We start from the raw sequence: 25,373 nt of genomic DNA, 5'->3' as shown, positions 1-25,373 counted from the left end.
AATGTCTGTTTAGGTCTTCTGGCCATTTTTGGATTGGGTTGTTTGTTTTGTTGATATTGAGCTGAATGAGCTGCTTGTAAAGTTTGGAGATTAATCCTTTTTCAGTTTCTTCATTTGCAAATATTTTCTCCCATTCTGAGGGTTGTCTTTTCATCTTGTTTATGGTTCCCTGTGCTGTGCAAAAGCTTTTAAGTTTCATTGGGTCCCATTTGTTTATTTTTGTTTTTATTTCCATTTCTCTAGGAGGTGGGTCAAAAAGGATCTTGCTGTGATTTATGTCCTAGAGTGTTCTGCCTTTGTTTTCCGCTAAGAATTTTATAGTATCTGGCCTTACCTTTAGGTCTTTAATCCATTTGGAGTTTATTTTTGTGTATGGTGTTAGGGAGTGTTCTAATTTCATTCTTTTACATTCTTAGCTGTTCAGTAAGAATGCCTTTTAATGTGACGAGATGGATATGTTAATTAGCTTGATAGTGGTAATTATTTCACAATGTATATGTATACACATCAAAGCATCCAGTTGAATACCTTAAATATATACAATTTTTATTTTTCAGTTATATCTCAGTAAATCTGGTGAAAAATAAAGAATACCTTTTATACCCAAATATTGTATAAATTGTAGGTCACATCTACCAGAAACTTCCCTTGGCTATCCTTGAATGCTTAGTAACTTGTATTACTAAATGTCTTTCCAGTATCCTGAAATGTAAATTTTTTATTAATTCAGACTAAAGAAGTCAAAATTGACTAAGCGTCAGAATTGGGTTTTACCATATCCACTTTAACTGATGAAGTGAAAAATAATGAATGATGTGTTTCACTTGAATGTTCCCATTGATAAAACTTTTGCTAGCTAAAGACATCTGTTTTGGGACTTCCCTGGTGACACAGTGGTTAAGAATCCACCTGCCAATGCAGGGGACATGGGTTTGATTCCTGGTCCGAGAAGATTCCACATGCCGTGGAGCAGCTAAGCCCGTGTGCCACAACTACTGAACCTGCACCCTAGAGCCCGTGAGCCACAACTGCTGAGCCCATGTGCCATAGCTACTGAAGCCTGCACGCCTAGAGTCCGTGCTCCACAACAAGAGAAGCCACCGCAATGAGAAGCCCGTGTACCGCAATGAAGAGTAGCCCCCGCTTACCACAACTGGAGAAAGCCCACGCACAGCAACGAAGACCCAATGCAGCCAAAAATAAATTAAAAAAGAAAAAAAAAAAGACATCTGTTTCCCTGTGGCTATTTTGTCAGTGTAGCAGTTGCAACTGCTGTTCCTGATATCCTGTGTTTTGTAATTTACAAACAAAGAGAGCTGAATTAAGATGCTCTGGTAAAATCATCCAGGAATCCCCAGTCTTGCTTCAGGGTCTCACAAACTACCCAACAGGGGGAGGAACTGAAGCCCTCTTGGGGCATTGGCGGGCAAAAAGTGTCCCTAAGTGATCTTGACAACAGACAAGATTAAGGGGAAGAGCTGACTCATAGGGCCACAGTAAAATTCCTTGCTAATGGCTCTAGGTGGGTCTGACTGCTTTTTTAATTTCCTAAAGAATAGTATTTCGGGCTGGTGCTGTTTGCTCTAAGACGATTGAACACAGATTTAAACAGGCTTCTTTTCAGCTCTCAGGGCTCTATACATTCCCCCTTGACAGCTTTATCTAGTCCAGAGTCAAAACACCAAGATTTATGCCTGACAAGAATTTGACATTGACTTCTTTTGGATGCCCATAGAAGTACACTTTCTACTCAAGCTGGTGTGTAATCTGCTGGATTCCACCCCATTCTGGAGGACAAAGCCTAGGTTTGCATCTGTATAATTACTTGGGGGAGAGCAAAGCTGTTGTAAACACACGTAAATTACAACTTTACTTTGGCGCTTGTGAAGTATTATTTCATGCAACCAATTAATCCAACCGTAGTTTTACATTGAAGGTTCAGTTGTTTAATGTAATAATTAATACAAATGTTCATAATCATGTTTGTAAGAGTTGGAATTCATTAATATTAACACATATTATGCTGTGTCCCCTATGGCTATATGTGGAACATTATACCAGATGCATGGGAATGTGTGGCAATATAAGGCAGTTTCACATCCTGTTCATAAATAGTTTATATATTGGTCCAAACCTAAAAGAGAAAGTCCAAAATACATTTACAGGAAAAACATAAACTCAGTGGAATGGCATTCCCCCCATCTCCTCTGAGGTCTTGGTCAACAGTTTTGCCCTCTCTTTCCCATATCGTCAGCTTCTTCCTCTTCACCATCCCCTCCTCCTCAGGGTTTAAACATGCCAAAGCCACTGCAACTTTGAGCAGGAACGCTGTCTTTGACTGTGAGTACTCCTCTGGCCATCGTTCTCCCTCACACTCCAGCTTCTTGAAAGAGTCATGTGTGTTCTCAGGCTTCACTCCTAACCCCGCCATCTGACCTCTACTGCCAGTAATCTATGGAAACAGTCATCCTCCAGGTCATCAGTAACCCAGTAGGTGCCAACCAATCCAAAGGACTCTGGTCCTCACCCTACCTGACTTCCCTACTCCTTCTCAGTTTCATTAATGAGTTCCTGAGCTTCCTGTGGATACAATCTGGGATTGGCAGTGATTCTGTCCTGCAGCTTCTTTTAGACTTCTTATATTGTCCCTGGTGATCTCACTCACACCTGTGATTTTCATCTCCTGAACTCTGTCCATTTGCTTCATGCTTACTGAGTCAGTAATGCAAAGTGGTTGAGAGAGTAGAGTTTGGAGCTATATGCCCCTGGGTTCCAATTTCTTTTATTTTTTTAATTAATTTATTTATTTTTGGCTGCACTGAGCCTAAGTTGCTGCACGCGGGCTTTCTTTAGTTGAGGTGTGCAGGCTTCTCATTGTGGTGTCTTGTCTTTGTTGCAGAGCATGGGCTCCAGGCACACGGGCTTCAGTAGTTGTGGCTCGCAGGCTCTAGAGCACAGGCTCAGTAGTTGTGGCGCACAGGCCCAGTTGATCCACGGCATGTGGGATCTTCCCGGACCAGGGCTCGAGCCCACGTCCCCTGCCTTGGCAGGTGGATTCTTAACCACTGCGCCACCAGGGAAGTCTCCAATTTCTAATTTGATACTTTCTAGCTATGTAATCTTTCAAAGTCTCAATTACCTAACTGTAAAATAGGGAAAATAATAGTACCTACTTTTCTGGTCATCCCATGCCATTCCCCAGAGCCTGGCACAATATTCTATGCCCAGAAGAAACCTAGTGAACTTGTGAGAATTAAGTGCAATAATGATGTGCATAGCACTGTGGCTAGCACATAAATATTCTATAAATGTTAGCTATCATTATTATTACTGGGCACTGACAGTTGGATTCCTTAGATTCCTTGAACTCAATATATTCTAAAATGAACTTGACATTTCCCCCAGACTGGTCCCCTTCATTGCAGTTATAGTCAGTGACATATTCGACCCAGTCAGTAAACAGAGATCTAGGTAATATTTCTTTCCTCATTCCTTTCTTTCTTCCATGTCTACTCAGTGTCTCTAAAACCAATTTATTTTATCTTCTCAATATCTCCTAAACAAATGCTTTTATTTCTGCATCTACAGCCATATCTTTGGTTCAAGCCTTCCACACATCTATCAAAATATTCTTCAACACAAACCTCATTTTTTTCCTCCCAGCCTCAAACCCTATAACTGCCTCCATTTGCCCAGTTTAGCCTGCTTTCAAGGCCCTCCATGATCTGACCCTGCCTCTCTCCCCAACCTCATTGCATGTAGGTTCTCTCCATATTCCCCACCCTCACCTAATACCAAACTCTCTACTTCAGCCGTAAAAAGCACTGACTTCATCAAACATGCCGTCCTGTCCCCTATCTCTGTAGCTTATATATATATGCCAGTTTCTTTCCCTGGAATACACTCCACATTACCTCCTTCTCCATATTACTGATGAAGTTACACTCATCCTTAAAGATGCAGTTCAAATCTCTCCTCCTCCATCATATGTATTTTTAACCCTAATCCACCTTATACTTACAAATTGAAGTTAGTTTATCTTATTGCATTGTCATGTGTTAACTTCTACATGTATTTCCTCCTGCCCTTTGAAACCCTTGATCAAGCAGATATTGGATCACTTTTACATTCCCAGAATCTGGCAGTGTCTGGCACTTAGTAGGTACTCAACTATTAGTTGAAAGAATGGATGAACCATATAGAGCAGGTATACCTATCACAAATTATCTAATTACTATTGGGTTGGCCAAAAGCTTCGTTCTTTTTTTTCTGTAAGATGGCTCTGGTAGCACTTAGTTGTCTTTAACTTCATTCGAAACAATTCTGTTACATTGTATGTGACAGCTGTCATATCAGCGTGCATTTTAAAAAAGACATCAAAATTGATGAATTTTTGTGTAGCCATTTTAATATTGAAGATGGAAGAAAACAACATTTTCAGCATATGATGCTTTATTATTTCAAGAAAGGTAAAAATGCAACTGAAATGCAAAAAAGGATTTGTGCAGTGTATGGAGAAGGTGCTGTGACTGAATGTGTCAAAAGTGGTTTGCGAAGTTTCGTGCTGTAAATTTCTTTCTGGACAACGCTCCATGGTCGGGTAGACCAGTTGAAGTTGAGAGTGATCAAACTGAGACATTAATTGAGAACAATCAACCTTATACCATGTGGGAGATAGCCTACATACTCAAAATATCCAAATCAAGCATTGAAAATCATTTGCACCAGCTTGGTTATATTCATCACTTTGATGTTTGGGTTCCACATAAGTTAAGCGAAAAACACCTTCTTGACCATATTTCTGCCTGCGATTCTCTACTTACACAAACGAAAATGTTCCATTTTTAAAACAAATTGTGACGGGTGATGAAAAGTGGATACTGTACAATAATGTGGAACGGGAGAGATCGTGGGGCAAGTGAAATGAACTTTGAACACCAAAGGCTGGTCGTCATTCAAAGAAGATGATGTGGTGTGTATGGTGGGATTGGAAGGGAGTCCTCTATTATGAGCTCCTTCTGGAAAACCAGACGATTAATTCCAGCAAGTACTGCTCCCAATTAGACCAAATGAAAGCAACACTCGACAAAAAGCATCCAGAATTAGTCAACAGAAAAGGCATCATCTTCTATCAGGATAACACAAGACTGCATGTTTCTTTGATGACAAGGCAAAAACTGTTACAGCTTGGCTGGGAAGTTCTGACTCATCCCCTGTAGTCACTAGACACTGCACGTTCTGATTTCCATTTATTTCGGTCTTTACAAAATTCTCTTAATGGAAAAAAATTTCAATTCCCTGGAAGACTGTAAAAGGCACCTGGAACAGTTCTTTGCTCAAAAAGATAAAAAGTTTTGGGATGATGGAATTATGAAGTTGCCTGAAAAATGACAGAAGGTAGTGGAACAAAATGGTGAATACGTTGTTCAATAAAGTTCTTGGGGAAAATGAAAAATGTGTCTTTTATTTTTACTTAAAAACTGAAGGTACTTTTTGGCCAACCCAATATTGTTTCTTTAATTGCCAGCCAACCTTCACCTCCTATATCCGCATAACTGTTTTTACAATCATACTTAAACATTATGCGCTCCTTTTGCTTTGATGGACTTTATTAGGAATAGCCCTATCAAATTCACAGTTGGATGGATGTTATTTTAAATGATGTTCATTGCACTGCTCAGTGTCCCCTTTGTAAGAAACCGCAGGAGAAGCTTCTCTTAAGTCTCTGCATCTGAAATAGCCACGCTTCTCCTGAGCAATATGTGTGCTTTTCATGTTTTCAACTCTTCAGTTTCTGTAACTTTAGAGCTTCAGAGCCAAAGTTTAAATGTGAGAGCATGCATCTTGCATATTTATCTCCACTGGATATATTTTTCCAACCCTGATTTGTTATCCTGTTTTCCCACGTTATTGTCTTGCTCGATTGCCTTTCTTTGTTAGCTGCCTTACATCTGTTTTAGAACAAGGCGAATTGTACAGTTTATCCTGAAGTATATAAAGGAAAGTGAAAAGGTAAAATGAAGATGATAACATATGTACAAGTAACTAAGAGGGGAGGGAACAGAGGAGAGCATTAGAACATTAGAATTTTCTAGCAGCAATGGTTTTAGCAATAATATCTTATTGATGTTATCAGTAACCAATCAACTAACATTTTTGGAGCAGCTGTATGCCAAACATTGTGCTAGGCATGGGGGTGCAGAGATATACAAATTGAAATCTCTACTCACAGGAACTCACAGTCTTATCAGCTCTAAATTACACTCTGGCCTTTAGGATTATGACTGAGATAGAGAGCATACCCTTCCCCAATAGGGACCCATTCCCCAGCCCACAAGAAATAACTCTTTTAGAATATAGATGAAGCTTCTTTGGCATGTGCCTCAAACTGCAGGTGGCTTAAATGGCTAGAAGTGTGTTTATTTCTCAGTCATAAACCAGTCTGGGGGTAGATGGTCCAGGGCTGGTGGAATGGCTCTACTGTGTACAGAACATAGCTTCCATATCCAGGGGCCATGTCCTAGTAGCAGGAAGGGTAGAGGGCCAAGAATCATGCCCGTTCCTTTAAAGGGCATGACCCAGCTCTGAAAGTGACCCAGGTCACTTCTGCTCACCTCCCTGTGGGCAGAACTTGATTCCTTTGTCTCAGGAGCTGCAGGGGATACTGAGAAATATACCTCTAACGGGGGGCCACAGTCCTGTGAGAAAAAAGAAGGGGAGAATAGATATTGGTAGACCTCTAACAAATTTCTGCTAACATTAGCAACAAGGTTTCTTCTTGTTCCTGTTCTTCTTAGTAGTAGTATTAATATTGCTGTTGTTGTTATTATTATTATTATTTGGTGATGATGATGATCCTAATGATTTTTCTTCCCACCTCTGAAAGCTATTTAAAGGCCATATATGCTCAGGCTACAGGTCAATTTATAGCTGCACTTCCTCTCCTCTGCCCCATCTATGAACTTCATCTCTTCAAGTTCATCTTGAATATATCATCTCCATCTCTTCACAAACAATTCAGATGATATATTGTTTTACATTCTGATCTTTCACTTAAGATTTTATTCATAACATAGGCAAAGTTTTAAAAAAATATATGAATATCTCCCCTAGAAAAGGTGAAGACATGAGCATGGCAAGACAATGAATCACAAGTTTCAGTGTTTAAGATCTCATTATTGACAGCTCCTAGTAGAATAAGTCTTACCTGAAAGAGTGCTCTGTTCCCCCAGTTGTAGGTTATAAAGATATATTTTAGTTTTGCACCTATTCCATATATTTTAGAATATGAGTGATGATAAGTTGTTATGAGACACAATTCAAATTGAGATGGGATATAGGAGAGGAAGGGAAGAGAAAAATGCTTTCTAATACTGCTGGTTCTGTGTATAATTTAGCTGTCTTTAAATATTAAGTAATCTTTTATACTGATCATAAGTATATTCCTGAACACAGGGAGAAGTATTCTCACTCTAAATTTATAACATTTTTTGGAAGCTTAATTATCATACTTGAAGGTCAAATGGTACTTTATTGCAATAAAATACAAAGAGTAATAAAGAAATTATTCCTGGGGAGATGAAAGTCTAGGTTCATAGCTCATTAAATGGTAACTTCACAGACTGTGTCTAATTTGTCATATTTAGCTTTGGAAGTTTCATACATTTGAATTTCAAATTAGGTGAAGAGATACCTGAGGCAAAACTACCTAGGGCCTTTGAATTCTAAAATGATTCAGGAGCTATAGCTCGCATAACATAATACCTATATTTGTAAGAAATGCCTATCATCCGCCATGTAGTGTTTGCCTGACTCAAAGACTTTTTAAAAAAAATAATCAATAATATTAACACAAAGCTCATTAACCACTCCCTCAATTTGTTTCCAGACATTCCTTTCTTTTTCTGCCCAGCATATTGAAATCTCCGTCCCTTGCAGTGAATAATTTATTGAACAAATTGGCCAAAATATGTTTTGGAGTCACATGATTACTCAAAAGTTTCCTCCAAAATAAGGCATTTGAAAGAAAAACACTTTTGTCAAAAGAACAGCCTTTGGAGGAGTTAAATGCGACCCCATTCTTTTACTTATTTTAGGTTGCTGTGACCTCAGGAGATGCTGGTGACCTCAACCTTTGAAAGAGCATAAACACAGAAATACTTTATAAGAAATGAAGCTTTTCTTTACTTTCAGCATGTAATTTGTCTCTTGGACAAATTGAATTGATGATAGGAAGAATTTCTGCTTCAATTTAATATTGAGAAACCATATAATGATCCACGTTTGTGATATTTTCTAAAAACATCCAAAGATTTAACCTGTTAGAATGTAATTAAGAAAAGAATGGCTGTGAGCTCTAAGGTCCAAATGAAATCAATTGCTTCCTGTTGAAGTTTACAGAAATTTTCTGATCTTCCATTGAATTTGACTATCTGCAAAGTTCAGCAAGTGCTCTGTTGCTAGTGTCATAAGGACAAATTATTAATTATAATCTGTGGGATTCTCCAAATAATTGGAGATAATAGAGAAAATATATTTAGTAAATGAAAGGCAGTATTGACGGAGTAACTCTATCTAGTGCCAAACAGTAGATATTTAACATTAGTTGTGTTTAAAAGTTTGGAAAGGGATTGATTACCGGTTATTTTCATATTGTAGTGAAGGTCAGATTAATTTACAGTGAGTGGAAAATAATGAGCTTTTAAAAATATATCTCACCCTCCAAAAAAGTAAACATATTCCTTAGTAACTTCAACTCTTGCCAACTCTAGGACCAGCACCAGCACAAAGGTGTGTTAACATATGTGGGCTGAGTGCTTTTTTACATTTACTCAACAAGTGTCAGTACATGCTTTTTGTACTTGTACTTTAAACAGATAAGTAATAGTCTTGTTTAAAGAGACCAGGAAGCATATTTTTCTTTGAAAACTTTGCTACCGAATTTACTTTTTTTCAGGTTAGACCTCCTCAATCTCTATGATGTGAATTGACTGTCTTGTTTGTAAGTGGGGTCTCTTTACAGTTGTTTCACATAATAATCATTCACATTCACTATTCCTGGCATAATTATCTTTATCAAATTTGCATTAGTATGAGTTCTTGTATTCATTCAAAGCAATTCCAGTCTTTTTCTTATAACTCATGGAGATTAATAAACCATTTCAAGAATAGCACAGCTAAGTAAAAGGGAAGCTTTCCAAGGAATATATTTTTTCAAAGAAATTTTAAAGTATCTTCTGAAAATAATGATTCAGGTTTCTTTTATTTTCAACTGTATTAACTTATCAATTAAAAAGATCCATTCTTGTCTTCTTTACATAGCCCATGAAACGTTAGTGAAATTATATACCTAATATTCAGGTCATTTAATAATACGCTAGCATCTAGGAAAATGTTTGACTAAGCAAAGACCTAGAAAATTCATTATTGATGTAAACCTTTGTATTTTACCAGAACAAATAACCTGGATAGGTCCTACTACAGAATTTGGAGGACAAATAACTTTTTAAAACTTAATTAATTAATTAAAAATTTTTTTTGCCTGCGTTGGGTCTTTGTCACAGTGTGTGGGCTTTCTCTAGTTGCAGTGAGTGGGGGCTACTCTTTGTTGCGGAACACGGGCTCTAGGCGCACGGGCTTCAATAGTTGCAGCACGTGGGCTCAGTAGTTGTGGCTCACAGGCTCTAGGGTGCGCGGGCTTCAGTAGTTGTGGTGCGCAGGCTCAGTAGTTGTGGCACATGGGCTTAGTTGCTCCTCAGCATGTGTGATCTTCCCAGACCAGGGATCGAACCCATGTCCCCTGCATTGGCAGGCAGATTCATAACCACTGTGCCACCAGGGAAGTCCCCAAATAACTTTTAAGTGGCTCCATCACAAACACTGAAAGGAATCTGGAAAAATAAATTGTTAGTGCACAGTTATGAGTGATTTTGACTCTTAAGAACATTTGTTACCTATCTAGTATGAAAGGACTGTATTATGCTTAAAACATTAAAAGTGGGCTTCCCTGGTGGTGCAGTGGTTGAGAGTCATGGGTTGAGTGGTTGAGTGGTTGAACCATGCAGTGGTTGAGGGCATGGGTTCATGCCCCAGTCCGGGAAGATCCCACATGCCGCAGAGTGGCTGGGCCCGTGAGCCATGGCCGCTGAACCTGCGCGTCCGGAGCCTGTGCTCCGCAACGGGAGAAGCCACAACAGTGAGAGGCCTGCATACCTCAAAAAAAAAAAAAAAAAAAACATTAAAAGTTTCCCCACTTTTTTTCTTGTTTACCTGCTTTCAGGAGATATTTGACTAATGATATTACATAGATCCTCATTTTTTAATACTTTCCTGGGAAAATTGCTACCAATTTGTGTTGATAATTTTAAAGTTTTAAAGGTGTTTGGCTTTTTCAACTAAAACCAAGTCAGAGTATGCCATGCTTTCATTGCTAATGCTTTGCTGGAAACATGCTTTTAAAAAACATGGAGGTTTTAGTGAGATTGCCATCATGATTCTTACATTCTGTTGGCTTGCTTTTACTTTATTTTTTTAAGCAAAGTATAATCTTCATTTTAACTTGCCTGTTTAGCATTTCATATTATATCTGTGGTTTTGACTAAGTTGATTCATTTTGATGACATTGGCATACTCCTTAAGTTATCAAGATACAACTTAAGTTCAATTTCCAATTTAGTCCGGTTACTTGAAGTTGTCAAGCTTTACAAAGGACATAGTTTTTACATTTTTGTGGATTTCAGTGACATTAACTTGTGGGTAAAGATTACAAAGATGTGCTAATATTTTGAATGAGATCTAGAGTTCTTTGAAACATGAATCTATTTATTCTTTATGTTATGTCGTCTGTTAACATAGATGTTGTCATCTTGCCTAGGATTAGTAAAAATAAATAGATATTCAGAATTATGAGTTGGATATATTTATCCATTGCCAATACTCATGGAGCTCCTTGGAGTGATCAGTGAAATCCAACTGCAAGATATGGTATCCCATGATCCTTGTACTTTAATTCTAAAACACCACTGAAAGTTTCGCCTCTAACTGTTGCATTGTTTATGAGAGTCTACAAGTTATTGGTAGAAACTTCATATTAATCTGAATTGCCCCAACATTTATGGGAAGGTAAATGATTTCATAACTAATCAATGGTTTGTGTAAACCAAAATGAAATCCTGGTATTTTTCTCAGAAGTGAATTTTTTCTATAGTGTAGGATGTACAACTGATCGTTTTTGTGAATCTAGAAATATCCAGATTTGTTAACAGCTCGGTGTTAAAATAAAAAGTGAGTGCCTCACAGTGTAAAGTTCTGTCCAGCCTTTATATATAGTCTTATGGGTCTCACCAGTGAAGCTAAATCAGGACCATATTATGAAACTTCCCCTCAGTCACCTCTCTGGGTACAGAACCACTCCAAACTATCTTCCCCTCTCTCCAGTTCCATCCCCTCTGACAACTACCAGGGCCCTCACTGCCAGTGCATCCTCCCTTGTGTCTATCTGTGGTCATCATCTGACCTGGTCTTCTTATCACAATGCAGAGACACCTGGAAGAAACCTTTACTTCTGTTAAATGTGTGTTGTATCCTATTTTCTCTAAATACAAAGCCTACTTCTTTAGGAACATTTTTTGTTGTCTCTCATCCTTAGAAACTATGCAGCAACTTTCCACTAGCCATCAATTTTACATTTGGTAGTGTATATACGTCAGTGCTGTGCTCTCACTTCATCCCAGCTTCCCCTTCCCCATCCCTGTGCCCTCAAGTCTGTTCTCTACGTCTACGTCTTTATTCCTGCCCTGCCATTAGGTTCATCCGTACTGCTTTTTTTTTTTTTTTTTTTTTTTTTTTGCGGTACGCGGGCCTCTCACTGTTGTGGCCTCTCCCGTTGCGGAGCACAGGCTCCGGACGCGCAGGCTCAGCAGCCATGGCTCACGGACCCAGCCGCTCCGCGGCATGTGGGATCCTCCCGGACCGGGGCACAAACCCGTGTCCCCTGCATCGGCAGGCGGACTCCCAACCACTGCGCCAGCAGGGAAGCCTTGCTCACCTTGTCTTTGATAAAGGAGGCAAAAATATACAATGGAGAAAAGACAACCTCTCCAATAAGTGGTGCTGGAAAAAATGGACAGCTACATGTAAAAGAATGAAATTAGAACACACCCTAATACCATACACAAAAATAAACTAAAAATGGATTAAAGACCTAAATGTAAGGCCAGGCACTATAAAACTCTTAGAGGAAAACATAGGCAGAACACTCTCTGACATAAATCACAACAAGGGATTTGACCCACCTCCTAGAGTAAGGGAAATAAAAACAAAAATAAACAAATGGGACCTAATGAAACTTAAAGGTTTTACATAGCAAGGGAAACCATAAACAAGATGAAAAAACAATCGTCAGAATGGGAGAGAATATTTGCAAATGAAGCAACTGACAAAGGATTAATCTCCAAAATATACAAGCAGCACATGCAGCTCAATATCACAACAACAGACAAACCAGTCCAAATATGGGCAGAAGACCTAAATAGACATTGCACCAAAGAAGACATACAGATGGCCAAGAGGCACATGAAAAGATGCTCCACATCACTAATTATTAGGGAAACACAGAACAAAACTACAATGAGATGTCACCCCACACCAGTCAGAATGGCCATCATCAAAAAATCTACAAACAGTATATGCTGGAGAGGGTTTGGAGAAAAGGGAACCCTCCTGTCGTGTTGGTGGGAATGTAAATTGATACAGTCACTATGGAGAACAGTATGGAGGTTCCTTAAAAAACTAAAAATAGAACTACCATATGACCAAGCAATCCCACTACTGGGCATATGCCCTGAAAAAACCATAATTCAAAAGGAGACATGTACCACAATGTTCATTGCAGCACTATTTACAATAGCCAGGACATGGAAGCAACCTAAATGTCCATCAACAGATGACTAGATAAAGAAGATGTGGCACATATATATAATGGAATATTACTCAGCCATAAAAAGGAACAAAATTGAGTTATTTGTAGTGAGGTGGATGGACCTATAGTTTATCATACAGAGTGAAGTAAGTCAGAAAGAGAAAAACAAATACCATATGCTAACGCATATATATGGAATTTTAAAAAGCAGTACGGGGCTTCCCTGGTGGTGCAGTGGTTGAGAGTCCGCCTGCAGATGCGGACTTTCTCCATTTTTCTTTATGATTTCTTCCCTTCTACTAATTTTGGGTTTTCTTTGTTCTTCTTTTTCTGGTTGCTTTAGGTGTAACCTTAGGTTGTTTATTTGAGGTTTTTCTTGTTTTTTGAGGTGAGCTTGAATTGCTATGTTCTAAGTTCCCTCTTAGAACTGCTTTTGCTGCATCCCATAGGTTTCGGATCGTCATTTTATCATTGTCATTTGTGTCTAGGTATTTTTTGATTTCCTCTTTGATTTCTTCATCGATCTCTTGGTTATTTTGCAGCACACTGTTTAGCCTCCACGTATTTGTGTTTTTTACTGTTTTTTCCCTGTAATTGATTTCTAATCTCATAGTGTTGTGGTCAGAAAAGATGCTTGATACGATTTCAATTTTCTTAAATTTTCCAAGGTTTGATTTTTGACCCAAAATGTGATCTATTCTGGAGAACGTTCCATGTGCACTTGAGAAGAAAGTGTATTCTTCACTTTCAGGTGGAATGGCCTAAAAATATCAATTAAGTCTATCTAGTCTATTGTGTCATTTAAAGCTTGTGTTTCCTTCTTTATTTTTTGTCTGGATGATCTGAATATTGGTGTAAGTGGGGTGTTAAAGTCCCCCACTATTATTGTGTTACTGTCGATTTCTCCTTTTATGGCTGTTAGCATTTGCTTTATGTATTGAGGTGCTTCTATGTTGGCTGCATAAATATTTACAATTGTTATGTTTTCTCTTGGATCAGTTCCTTGATCATTAGGTAGTGTCCTTCCTTATCTCTTGTAACAGTCTTTATTTTAAAGTATTTTGTCTGATATTAGTATTGCTACTCCAGCTTTCTTGTTATTTCCATTTGCATGGAATATCTTTTTCCATCCCCTCACCTTCAGTCTGTATGTGTCCCTAGGTCTGAAATGGGTCTCTTGTAGACAGCATATATAAGGGTCTTATTTTTGTATCCATTCAGCCAGTCTGTGTTTTTTGGTTGGTGCATTTAATCCCTTTGCATTCAAGGTGATTATCAATATGTATGTTCCTATTATCATTTTCTTAATTGATTTGTGTTTGTTTTTGTGGGTCTTTTTCTTCTCTTTTGTTTCCTGCTTAGAGAAGTTCCTTTAGCATTTGTTGTAGAGCTGGTTTGGTGGTGCTGAATTCTCATAGTGTTGGCTTGTCTCATAGTTATAGCTTTTGATTTCTCCATCGAATCTGAATGAGATCCTTGCTGGGTAGAATAATCTTGGTTGTAGGTTTTTCCCTTTCATCACTTTAAATATGTCTTGCCACTCCCTTCTGGCTTGCAGAGTTTCTGCTGAAAAATCAGCTGTTAACTTTATGGGGATTAAGACAATGGTTTTTGAAGCTGGCTTTTTATCAGAATCAGCTGAGGAGGTTTTTAAAAATACAAATTCTGAGTTTCCATTCTCAGAGATTCTGATTCAGAGGGTCATTTCTAAATGGCCCCTCCCTGATGATTAGATTGGAGGTGGTTCAGTGAAAGATGCCATGTGCCAAAATTTCGGAAAGGGAGATATCAATTTGGGTGGACTCCTTAGATTAAAGTACACTAAAACATAACATTCTGTTTATTGCATCCAGGCCTTAGTCACCAGAGTCATTTAAAGTCAAGTAGGTAATTTAATTGATGCCTCTGCAGACATTTTGTTACACTTATATAACCCATTGTACTGACTAGAAAATATTTCTGATAATTGCCATAAATTTTATACTTAATTTAACTAACTTATTTCCCAGTTTTTTTCAAGTTACACATTTAACAAATATCAGTATTATTTCCTGCCCATCTTAACAATTTATCCCATGAATACAGAGACCCCCTTTGGTAAGGTAGTTAATATTGAACATGGTAAAATACTATGATATCCTAAGAAACACAGCAAACAAAAAAACATCCCTTTGGTCCAAGTCCCTTGTTAGGTGCTACAAAATCTCATTTCTTGTCTTTGCAGTGAACCTTCTTGAAAAAAGTAGTTTGTACAGTAGTTGAGAGAGTTGTCACTGAGGCCAAATTCCCTGGGTTCATCTACACACCCTGCTTAACACTGTGCCGTGGTAACAGGATGTTCTCAGTAGATACCAGCTTTATTAGGATTATTTTGGCCTCTCCTTTAACCCTCTTCTCTCTTAAAACTCTCTCTTTTCCTTATATCCATAATGAAATGCAGTCCTTCCTGGTCTCCTTTGCTAGCTCCTGTTCTTCCAGTCCCTGAAATGCACATTTACCTCTTCATATCACTCTTTTTTTTTTTTTTTTCCTATGCTCTCTCGGAGTGACATGCTGGTCTGCTTCCATGACTTCACCACCTCCTGCGTGATAATGTTTCCTTAACTGATGAACAGTACAGATCTCCCTCCTAGCTATTGCTTGGAACTGTCCAATAGAAGTATAATGTGAGCCACAGGTGTAATATTAAATATTCTAGAAGCCCCATTTAAAAAACGAAACCAAAAAAAAAGGTAAATTTAATAATGCAGTTTAATTCACACAGAATATATAAATATTAAGTATTTCAATATAATATAATCAATAAAAAATTGAGATATTTTACAGTTTTGTACTAATTATCTGAAATCTGGTCTGTATTTTACACTTAAAGCACATTTTTTAATTGAAGTATAGTTGATTTACAATGTTGTATTAGTTTCTGGTGTACAACAGTGATTCAGTTCCATATATATATACACACACATACACATATATATACATACACATATATATACACACACACATATATATACATACACACTCTTTTTCAGATTATTTTCCATTATAGGTTATTACAGGATACTGACTATAGTTCTCTGTGCTATACAGTAGGACATTGTTGTTTATCTATTTTATATATGGTAGTGTTATAGCACATCTTAAGTATTGGAATACTTGGTCTGTATTAAGATCTTTTTAAAAATAAATAAATAAATAAATTTATTTATTTATTTATTTATGGTTGTGTTGGGTCCTAATTGCTGCGCGAGGGCTTTCTCTAGTTGCGGCGAGCAGGGGCTACTCTTGGTTGTTGTGTGCGGGCTTCTTATTGTGGTGGCTTCTCTTGTTGCAGAGCATGGCCTCTAGGCATGCGGGCTTCAGTAATTGTGGCAAGTGGGCTCCGTAGTTGTGGCTCACGGGCTCTAGAGCACAGGCTCAGTAGTTGTGGCGCACGGGCTTAGTTGCTTCACGGCATGTGGGATCTTCCTGGACCAGGGCTGGAACCCATGTCCCCTGCATTGGCAGGTGGATTCTTAACCACTGCATCACCAGGGGAGCCCTGTATTAAGATTTTGTAAATTTTACCTTTCAAAACTGGATTGACCTATCAAAGTATTCCATCTACTTAAAGGTCTTCCAATAACTGAGTCGAATATTAAAAAATTATTTTCCTTTAATATCCACACCCACCTTGACAAGATTTGTCCATCTTTTTTCAGAAGAGTTAAATAACCTTGGTACAAAAACATGTCAGTTTGAAACCTATGTCTGTTCAAGTAAATTCATTTACTCTTGTGTCAGCCTAGTATTATTAACATGGGATTCACAGGAATATTACATAAGTTGAAAAGCAACTCCCAAATTATCAATATCAACGAGAAATTCTTCAAATACTTTTGGAGTTCTTTTGCAGACAATTTAGAAAATTGTCTATTGCAATTAAAATCTGCATATTGATCATATTAGGAAAATATGTAAAATCATTATTTATTTGTGTGTTGGAGGTTTCAATTTCAACATGAATTCTCTTAAGTTTTCAACTACCTTGCAAGTAAACTCTTGCTTTCCTTGAGGCTTCAAGTTCAGTTCACACATATGTAGTGTGGTATTAGTGAGGGAACGTGCATCCGTGTGCCTTGTTTTGGTCATTGGTTATCGGATAATTGGCAATTATTCCTTTTGTTTCAAAAAAATCTTAGAGTTAACAGTTCAGTGAATCCTTGTAAAACTCCTCATAACCAATAACCTTTGGCGTAAAATACAAAATCATTAAATTTTTCTTCTGGGTTTTTTGTTTTTTCTTGATTTCTGTAAACTAGTGATGATTCAGAGCATTTGCATGTGTATTCTAACAACTGTATCTATGACACTTTCCACAGAATCTAGTTCATACAGCTGAGCACAAGTATCTTCAATATATATAATATGTTGGTATGCAGCAGTAAGACAAACATCAGTCTCTAGTTTTAAAATGCTCTTAAATCTGGATTTTTCATCTAACATAACTGAAGCACTGACCATCGTGATAGAAACTAATTTTTTTTTAATATCCAGCTGAAGTTCTTCTTTAATGAATGTAAAAGATTTTAAAATATCTGTCATGATTTCTAATTTTTAGATAGTGAGCTGGCAATATTTCTTCATAGATTTGGAAGTCCTTTGAGGAAAAAACATAGCCAAAGTATTAGTTGGCCAGTGTCCCTTATTTCCTAACTCTTATCAGAGTGCCCCTTTGTAAAATGCATATTTGAACATGCACTCCTTTGCTGATAAATGTTCAGGAGATCATCATGCTTCCATGGTAAAATCCAAATTCCTTAACATTCAATTCCATGATCTTGGCCTCCCTATCTTACCAACTTCACTTTTCCACCCCCTCCTCTTAAACTTCCTTCTAGTCATGCTGAAATTGTTGTAGTTCTTGTGAAAGGCCATTCTCTTTTACCTCTCAATGCCATTTCACTTTCACTCCAGAAAGAAGCATATCTCCCCTCCTTTACCCCCACCTATCTTCCTCCTGCTAGTCTTTCAAAACTCAGCAGCCCCTCCTGACAACCCTCTTCTCCTGGGCAGCCTGGAATTAGTATCCCTCCCTTGTCCCCCTTTTCACCCCAGGACCTCTGAACACTCTCCCATAGCACTTATTACACTATATTGTAGTTGTCTCCACCAGATGATAATCTCTTTGAAGGCAAGGATGGTGCTTTTTGTCTCTACACCTCACACCCACAACAGCCCATGTCATGTAATGGGTGCTCACATCACATTTATATTGTGTGTTTCAAGGGATACCTGACTAACTTGCATAATAAATAACTGCCCTGTATGTAAGGGGTTCTACTTTTCACTTTGACTTTTAAATATAATGAATAGTGAGTTGGCCGTCTTATTTTAGGATGTTAATTGGCATTTTCTTCTTACTCCTCTAAAAAGGTTCTATCTAGCCATTTAATTTGTTTAGTATGACTAAGTTTTATAACTGAATTTGTGATTATTTATTAATGGATTTTGCTCTTGTTGCTAATCAATCATCTTTCCCTTCTTCTCTCTCGGTCCAGCTCCAACAGAGGCCAGTATGCACCCGCATCTAGGTAAGTGTTTGAGACCCTGATGTCACTGACCTTAGTACTAGATCTACTTGTTTTGGTCCTCTGCCATGTGAGCAGGTGATACAGAGGTGAGGAAACTCTCTGCCCTCTCTGATTCGCTGATCATTCACTGAAATCAGACTCAGGTCCAGATTATGCTTGAACCCGGGACCTCACCTTATGAGGTGATCCAGCTGCCCAGCTGGGGTTAATGGAGGGACTTTTGAACGTGTTAGTACATTTATCCTTGGGATCCTGTTGAGTGTGATCTTTTGACACAGTGTTCTAATGCTGAAATTTCCCCAGCGCCCCTACCCATCATAAATAGTAGAGCATGGAGGCAATGGGCAAGGAGCTATGAGTATGGAGGAGTTGAGATCATTTCAGGTCTGAGATATCTGCTCAAAGTAGTATTGGGTTGTAAAAAGAGAAATAATTTGGCCATTTCTTCAAAAATTAAAATGAGGTTGTTTAAATAACTAAATGCTTTTTTTAATGGCACCATGTAAAGTTGCCACCTCTCATTTTTCTCATGATCTTTTCATTCTGCCATGTACTTAGTGGGCCATAGTTCTTGAGGCAGGGTGGTATAGTGCTTAATAGCACAGATTTGAAGCCAAACCAACTGGATTTATCTCACTTTCACCACTTGCTAGCAACGTGATATTGGGCAGGTTATATAACCTCTCTGTGCCTCAGTTTCCTCATCTATAAAATGGAAGTCATAATAGTACCTGCCTCCTATTGTTGTTATGAGGATTAAATGAATTCATATTTGTAAAGTATATAGTCAATGATATAATAATGTTTGTAAAGAAATAAATACATGAACAAATAACCATAGAGGCTTACCCATGCCTTTTAAAAAATATCTCTAGAAAGTAAATAATCTTTAAGAGTTAAATTTCTCATAGGTGACAGTGAAGACTTATTTTAAAAGCAGTTTCCTACACACACTATTTAATAAAAATGAAAAGAAGTCATCCTAGCTGGCTCCAGCTTTTTCAAATGTCTCTCACTGTGGGACTTGCAGATGGGTCAGTATTTGTCTCTTGGGCTTTCTCTTTCAGCCTATAAACCCAATTAATTTATTTTTCTCTTTGGAAAATCTGCCTTGAGAAGCTCTACTTTTATGTAATACTACAGCTTGGGGCTCCTCTTCTTTGGCAGATGAACGCAAGCACTTAGAAGCATGCCTTCTAGCAGCCGAGGCAGGCTGGTGACCTGCAGTGGCCCAGCTGAGCCTCGACCAGGTTGGGTATTTGAGAGAGCGGTACCCTGTAGGCATTTCAGGCACTGCATCTAATTGCTCAGAGGAGTCATTAAATCACTCCCACGCACAGAAGACATCACAGTGTTCTCTCCAGTGTAAATCCATATCCTCCCTGTTGTCAGCCCTAAGGCTTCGAGTCTGAACAGCCATTTCTCTCAATACATGCTGATTCACTGGTTTCCCGGACTTTGTTATGTGCTTACCTGCTGGCATACCCGGTATAAAGAGGGCGAGGATGGCTGCAGGTGGCAAAGAGAATTTGGAAGTGTGCTTCCTGATATTTGGAGGTGATTTTAATTACCCAGTGATTTCAGTGAATTATATTCAAGTGAGCCCCCCCAAAAGGGTAAAATGTCACTTTTGAAAAAAATTAAAAATTTTGGTTATGTTTTATTAATCAGATCATATGATTTTAATTTTCCCGAAAAGCATGTGTAAACTAGTCCAAACAAATTTATACAGACCCAGAGAATTTATATTAGCTGAAACAAATTTCCCCAGCAAACCATGGGAATCAGATGAGGAGATTTTTGAGCACTAAATTCATTTTTTACAACTAGAGTAGAAATAATTATCATTCCTCATACAACCTTAAAAATGAGCCTACTTACATTGTAGTTGGTCATGAAATTGTTTTTACTTGTCCACCCTCTGTTCAGTGGAAATGTCACATACTCTACAGTTTATGAAAACATTCTTTGCTTTTGGCATAACTCGAGTTCCTCTGTAGCTTAAAAATAAGTATTTAATACAATCTCAAGTGTAATGAGAATATATTTAAGACTATGGATGGTTCCCTAGCATTCTTCCTGACTTCTAACATGACTTTATTTGGGAGTTTTACTTATTCATGTAGATAATTTCTCCTGTGCAGCTCTAAGGGGGAAAAATGTTAACAATTTGAAACACATTAAATAAAAAATGAGTGAATATAGGCAATGAGAGAAAGCAAGCCAGGGCAAGAGGGATAGTAGGAAAGAGAAGAGGAAATGGGTTGGTAAATACCAGCAATGTTAGCTGACAATAAATAGTCACAATGTTCTGTTCCCTTCAATGCTCTAAAATGAGTTAGACACTGACCTTGTTCTGGGTGTGTCGAGCTATGAGGGGCAAGTCTTGGGTGACATCTCCTTGTAGGTTAGTGCTGACCTTGGTCTTCCCACTTCTGCAGCCTGGTGACACCTTGGTAGGGTTCTTTTTGGGGGCTCTGGTTTCCAGACTTCTAAACAACAGAGTTACTTTTTCACTTAGTAGTTTAGGGACAAAGCAAATATAATCATCTGCTCATTTAAAATCCAGTTTTAATTTAAAATACTGTTATTCCTCATAAATGCAGCATGTTGACTCTTTTGCGTAGCTGAATCTATTGTTTAATATAATCCTTTTCTAAATTTTTGTTCTTCTTTTAGCTGAAATTCATAGCGACAGTATTATCCTACGAGATGACTTTGACTCCTACCACCAAAAGGAATTGAATCCAAACATATGGTAAGTTATACGAACATGCCTCACTTTGGTCTGTATAATGCAAAAAAAATTTTTTTAATTTAAAAAATGATTCTGACTGCATAAAATGAAATTGCTCTTTAGCTCTAAGGTATCAGTGAGAATTGTTCAACTAGGGAACTGGGCTTACTGTCGCCTGCAGAATGTCTATTTCTTTTTTTTTTTTTCCAATTCAGCATGGTGATTTTATTTTATTTCATTTTTTTTAACATCTTTATTGGAATATAATTGCTTTACAATGGTGTGTTAGTTTCTGCTTTATAACAAAGTGTATCAGCTATACATATACATATATCCCCATATCTCCTCCCTCTTGCATCTCCCTCCCACCCTCCCTATCCCACCCCTCTAGGTGGTCACAAAGCACCGAGCTGAAGAATATCTATTTCTTGACTTCTTTAAGAACTGAATCTAGGTGCCCCTCAAAGCCATCGGTGTAATCATTTTTTTTTTCAGTTGTACAAGTTCTTTACATAGAAAACATTATGCTTTACTATGTCTATTAATTGCATTTTGCCAAACGAAAGAAGGGAAATGGTTTATCTGAAAATGACAGATGATTTGAGTCATACTTCCAAATAGCTTCTATGTTATTGGGTTACCTCATTTATACTCCAGTCTTTCCTTCCAAGACTGTTTAGGGGCAACTCCATGGGATTTTGGAGGGCAAAGAAATAATGAACCAAAATGCATTCATTAGAAACTTGTTGGACACATAAATGGATGCGTGAATTTGTTGGCAGTTTGTTGTATTTTTGCTGATTTTGAAGAAATGCAACTATCCACCCAGATCTATAGTCTGCATAATTTGAGAGAATATATGAATGTGGATTTTCTGTGGTACTAAATGTTTTTGTGTACATGATTAAGAGTTCAAGATAAATTAGAAACTCTAATGTAATCAAGTTGCAACCAAAATCCAAGCAATGCTCAAGACTAGAAAGAGAATAAAACCATTTCATCCTCAAATGTCAGAGTATGATATTCATTTGCTTTTCCTTATTTTCATTGTTTAACAAATATCAAGCAGTAATTATTTTATTTATATAGTACATTAAAAAGGGATGTGGTTCCTTCTCTCAAATAGCTTATAGTTCTGTAGAGGAGACACTAAAAACATATTTTTAAAAAACTTATAATCCAGGATAGAAATCCTTAAGTGTAATAGAGGATTACAAATAGCATACTGCAGTTCTGAAAAAGGAGGGATGACTCTGGTGAGAGTTTCTTGGAGAAAGTGGTCCTTGACCTGACAGTTGAAGATGACATACAGATTTAGAGAGTGTTGGTGCTTAAATATAGACAGAGAAACTTTTTATGTCTTTCCTAGAAAGAAATATAGATCTAGAGAATGTAAATACACAAAAAAATCAGACTAGACAGAGATATAAAGTCTTAAAATTGATATGCCATTTAAAGAAATAATTTATCAACAAAATTTCACTTCCCTCTGAACATATCCTAAATATAAATTTCCCAAAATAAATTGAAAATCTTTTTTAAGAAAAAGCCAAAAAAAAAAAAAAAGAACTTTCTAAGCACTGGTTTTACCCAAGAAAAATTCTCTAGTTCTCCTCACATTTGGCTTTTTTATATCCCATTAGTATAAATGTTATCAGATGATTTGTTTCTTTCAAGGCAAGTTCATTTCTGTCAAGCTAATTCATTTTCTTCAGTGAGTTTTCTTGACAAATACAAAATGTGACTTTTATGTGGTCCAAATTCTGCTGTTTTTAAAATCAATAAAACATGATTGATTTTGCTTCACCCATTTTCATGACTGATCTGATAGATGCTTTCTTGACCGAAGTTATGGATTTTATGTCCCTTTTACTTATGCTATGGTTTTTCCTAATGTTTTAAAAAACCTTTTATTTACTTTAAAAAGCTACATACTTCTGTCTTCTATCAAATGTGCTTCAGAGTAATTTTACTTTATCCCTTATTGCCCACAATCTCCTTCATCTAGCCTCTTTAAGATTAAAAAAACAAAACAAACAAACAAACAAAAACCATGAAGCTCTCATCATTTGAGAGATGGCTTTGTTGAACAAAGGTGGCAGGGGTTTTGAGATCAGGCTGGTCTGGTTTGACTCCTGAGCTAACCACTTGCCAGCTGGGTATCTGAGAAAAGCAAAAGGCTTGCTTTACCACTCTGAGCTCCGTTTCCTTGTCAGTAAAAGTGAGCCAAATACTGTCGTAACAGCATTGTTTTAAAGTCTGATGAGCCCGAAAAGGTCTGGCACCTCGCCTGGTGTATTGACGCTGCTCAGTACAAATCAGTTCCCTCCCCGCCTCTCTTACTCTCCCTCTCTCCTTCCCTGCCTTTCTGTCTTCTTCCCTCCCTCCGTCCCTCCCTTTTTCCCTTTCTTTCTTCCTCCTGTGGAATATCTGCACATTGGTCTACATGCCTCCCCTAAGCCCAGATATGACCCCAAATCATTATTATTAAAATACTCTTCAGCCAATTTATGTAAATGAGTCCCCAAGTCTTCCCTCATTGTATTTGGATGAAAAACAGACTTCAAATTAAATATATCTGTATTATATAATATATGGAATATATATTAATGACAATATAGCAGCGTCAGAGAGAAGGGGAAAATGAGGGTATTAGTTGCTTAAGCCCCCTTAAAATAGACATAAGCTCCCTAAAGTTAGAAACAAATACAGTCAAATATTCCAGTGAAATGTTTCCAATAAAGTAACAAAGTCCTGTGTTGTTTTGGAATCTCATAGGCAGTTTTCACTCTCTTGACATCTCTGTTCTCTTGGTATACATATTGATATGTGAGTTTTGTCCCTTATGATATTGTCTTTGATTTTTTTACCCCATGGGATTAGAAACCACTGGGCAGCTTTGTGGCAACTGAAAAGGAGAATCCTTGCTGACAACTTATAACTCTTTGCCACTACCACTCACCACCAGATAGAAGGAAGCATGAGGCCTGGTTTGCTGCTTTTGGACAAATTCCCAAGACTCAATAATCACTCAATAATTTGCTACAAGAGAAAAACATGCTTTTATGAGCATATTTCTCCCATGGAATTTGAAAAGCATCATATGCATTATTTAACTTGTAATTTTTAAGGATAAGCAAAGGGAGAAATTATGAAACTAAAGTCCCGTCTGTGCAATGATCGGGAGAGAGATCAGTTTAAAAGTTAATCACTCACAGCTTATTTGCTTCCATTGACTTCATCTAATGAAATCAACTTTTTTTCCACTTTATTTCATGTAACTTTTTTTTTTTTTCTTTTGCGGTACGCGGGCTTCTCACTGCTGTGGCCTCTCCCTGCTGTGGCCTCTCCCGTTGCGGAGCACAGGCTCCGGACGCGCAGGCTCAGCGGCCATGGCTCATGGGCCCAGCCGTTCGGCGGCATGCGGGATCTTCCCGGACCGGGGCACGAACCCGTGTCCCCTGCATCGGCAGGCGGACTCTCAACCACTGCGCCACCAGGGAAGCCCTCATGTAATTTTTGATATCCAAATTTCTTATCTTCTGTACAAATGACTGTACACAAAAAACAAGGAACATAAAATTATATTACTATTATTATGAATGAACGTAACAACCAAGTTATTATTCCAAGTGTATGACGGCAGTTGGAATAGAGCCAAGAAACTTTTTTACACCAACTCAATATTGAATGTATTGTCTCCCTGCTTAGTTTAAATATTAGATTTGATTTAAAAATTAAATATACTTGGTGAAAAGTTCAATAACATTAAAAAATAATAAAAATAAACCTTCCTACACTAGATCTGTATTCCCTCCCTCCAGAGGCATCAACTGTTACCAGTTTCTGCCAGTCCTTCCAGAAATTGTTTAGGCTTACGCAGGTGTCACAGTTATGAATTCTGTCTACAAACTTGGGTATCAGAGAAATAAAACTTTATTTTTTTTATAATCCAACTTAATTTCTTTTCACTGTCCCCCTTTTACCAGTGGTGAAAACTTTAATTTCAGTCAACTTTGGCTTGTCCTCTCCCATTTTTCTGGTGTCGTAGCTAAGTTTCAGAGAGCTTATTAGTTCAAAAGCAAAGGGTAGGGTGGGGATGCACCTCTGGTCCCCCAGTCCTCTGTTCCTGCAGGTGCTCACT

General features: G+C 37.8%; 1 protein-coding gene across 2 annotated transcripts in view; it reads left to right on the top strand.

The window, feature by feature from the left end:
• The window catches only part of RELN (reelin), a 516,315-nt gene that overhangs the window by 225,877 nt on the left and 265,065 nt on the right, over positions 1–25,373 (top strand). For both annotated transcript variants that reach the window (XM_060157241.1, XM_060157242.1), the window contains exons 5-6: positions 18,460–18,492; positions 21,172–21,250. In XM_060157241.1, the coding sequence (XP_060013224.1) occupies positions 18,460–18,492; positions 21,172–21,250 (112 nt within the window). The remainder of the gene's footprint in view (positions 1–18,459; positions 18,493–21,171; positions 21,251–25,373) is intronic.

The sequence above is a fragment of the Lagenorhynchus albirostris genome, chromosome 8 (genome assembly GCF_949774975.1).
Source record: "Lagenorhynchus albirostris chromosome 8, mLagAlb1.1, whole genome shotgun sequence".
Lineage (NCBI taxonomy): Eukaryota > Metazoa > Chordata > Mammalia > Artiodactyla > Delphinidae > Lagenorhynchus > Lagenorhynchus albirostris.
The sequence above is the reverse complement of the archived record's forward strand: the minus strand, read 5'-3'. Positions and strand labels throughout refer to the sequence as shown.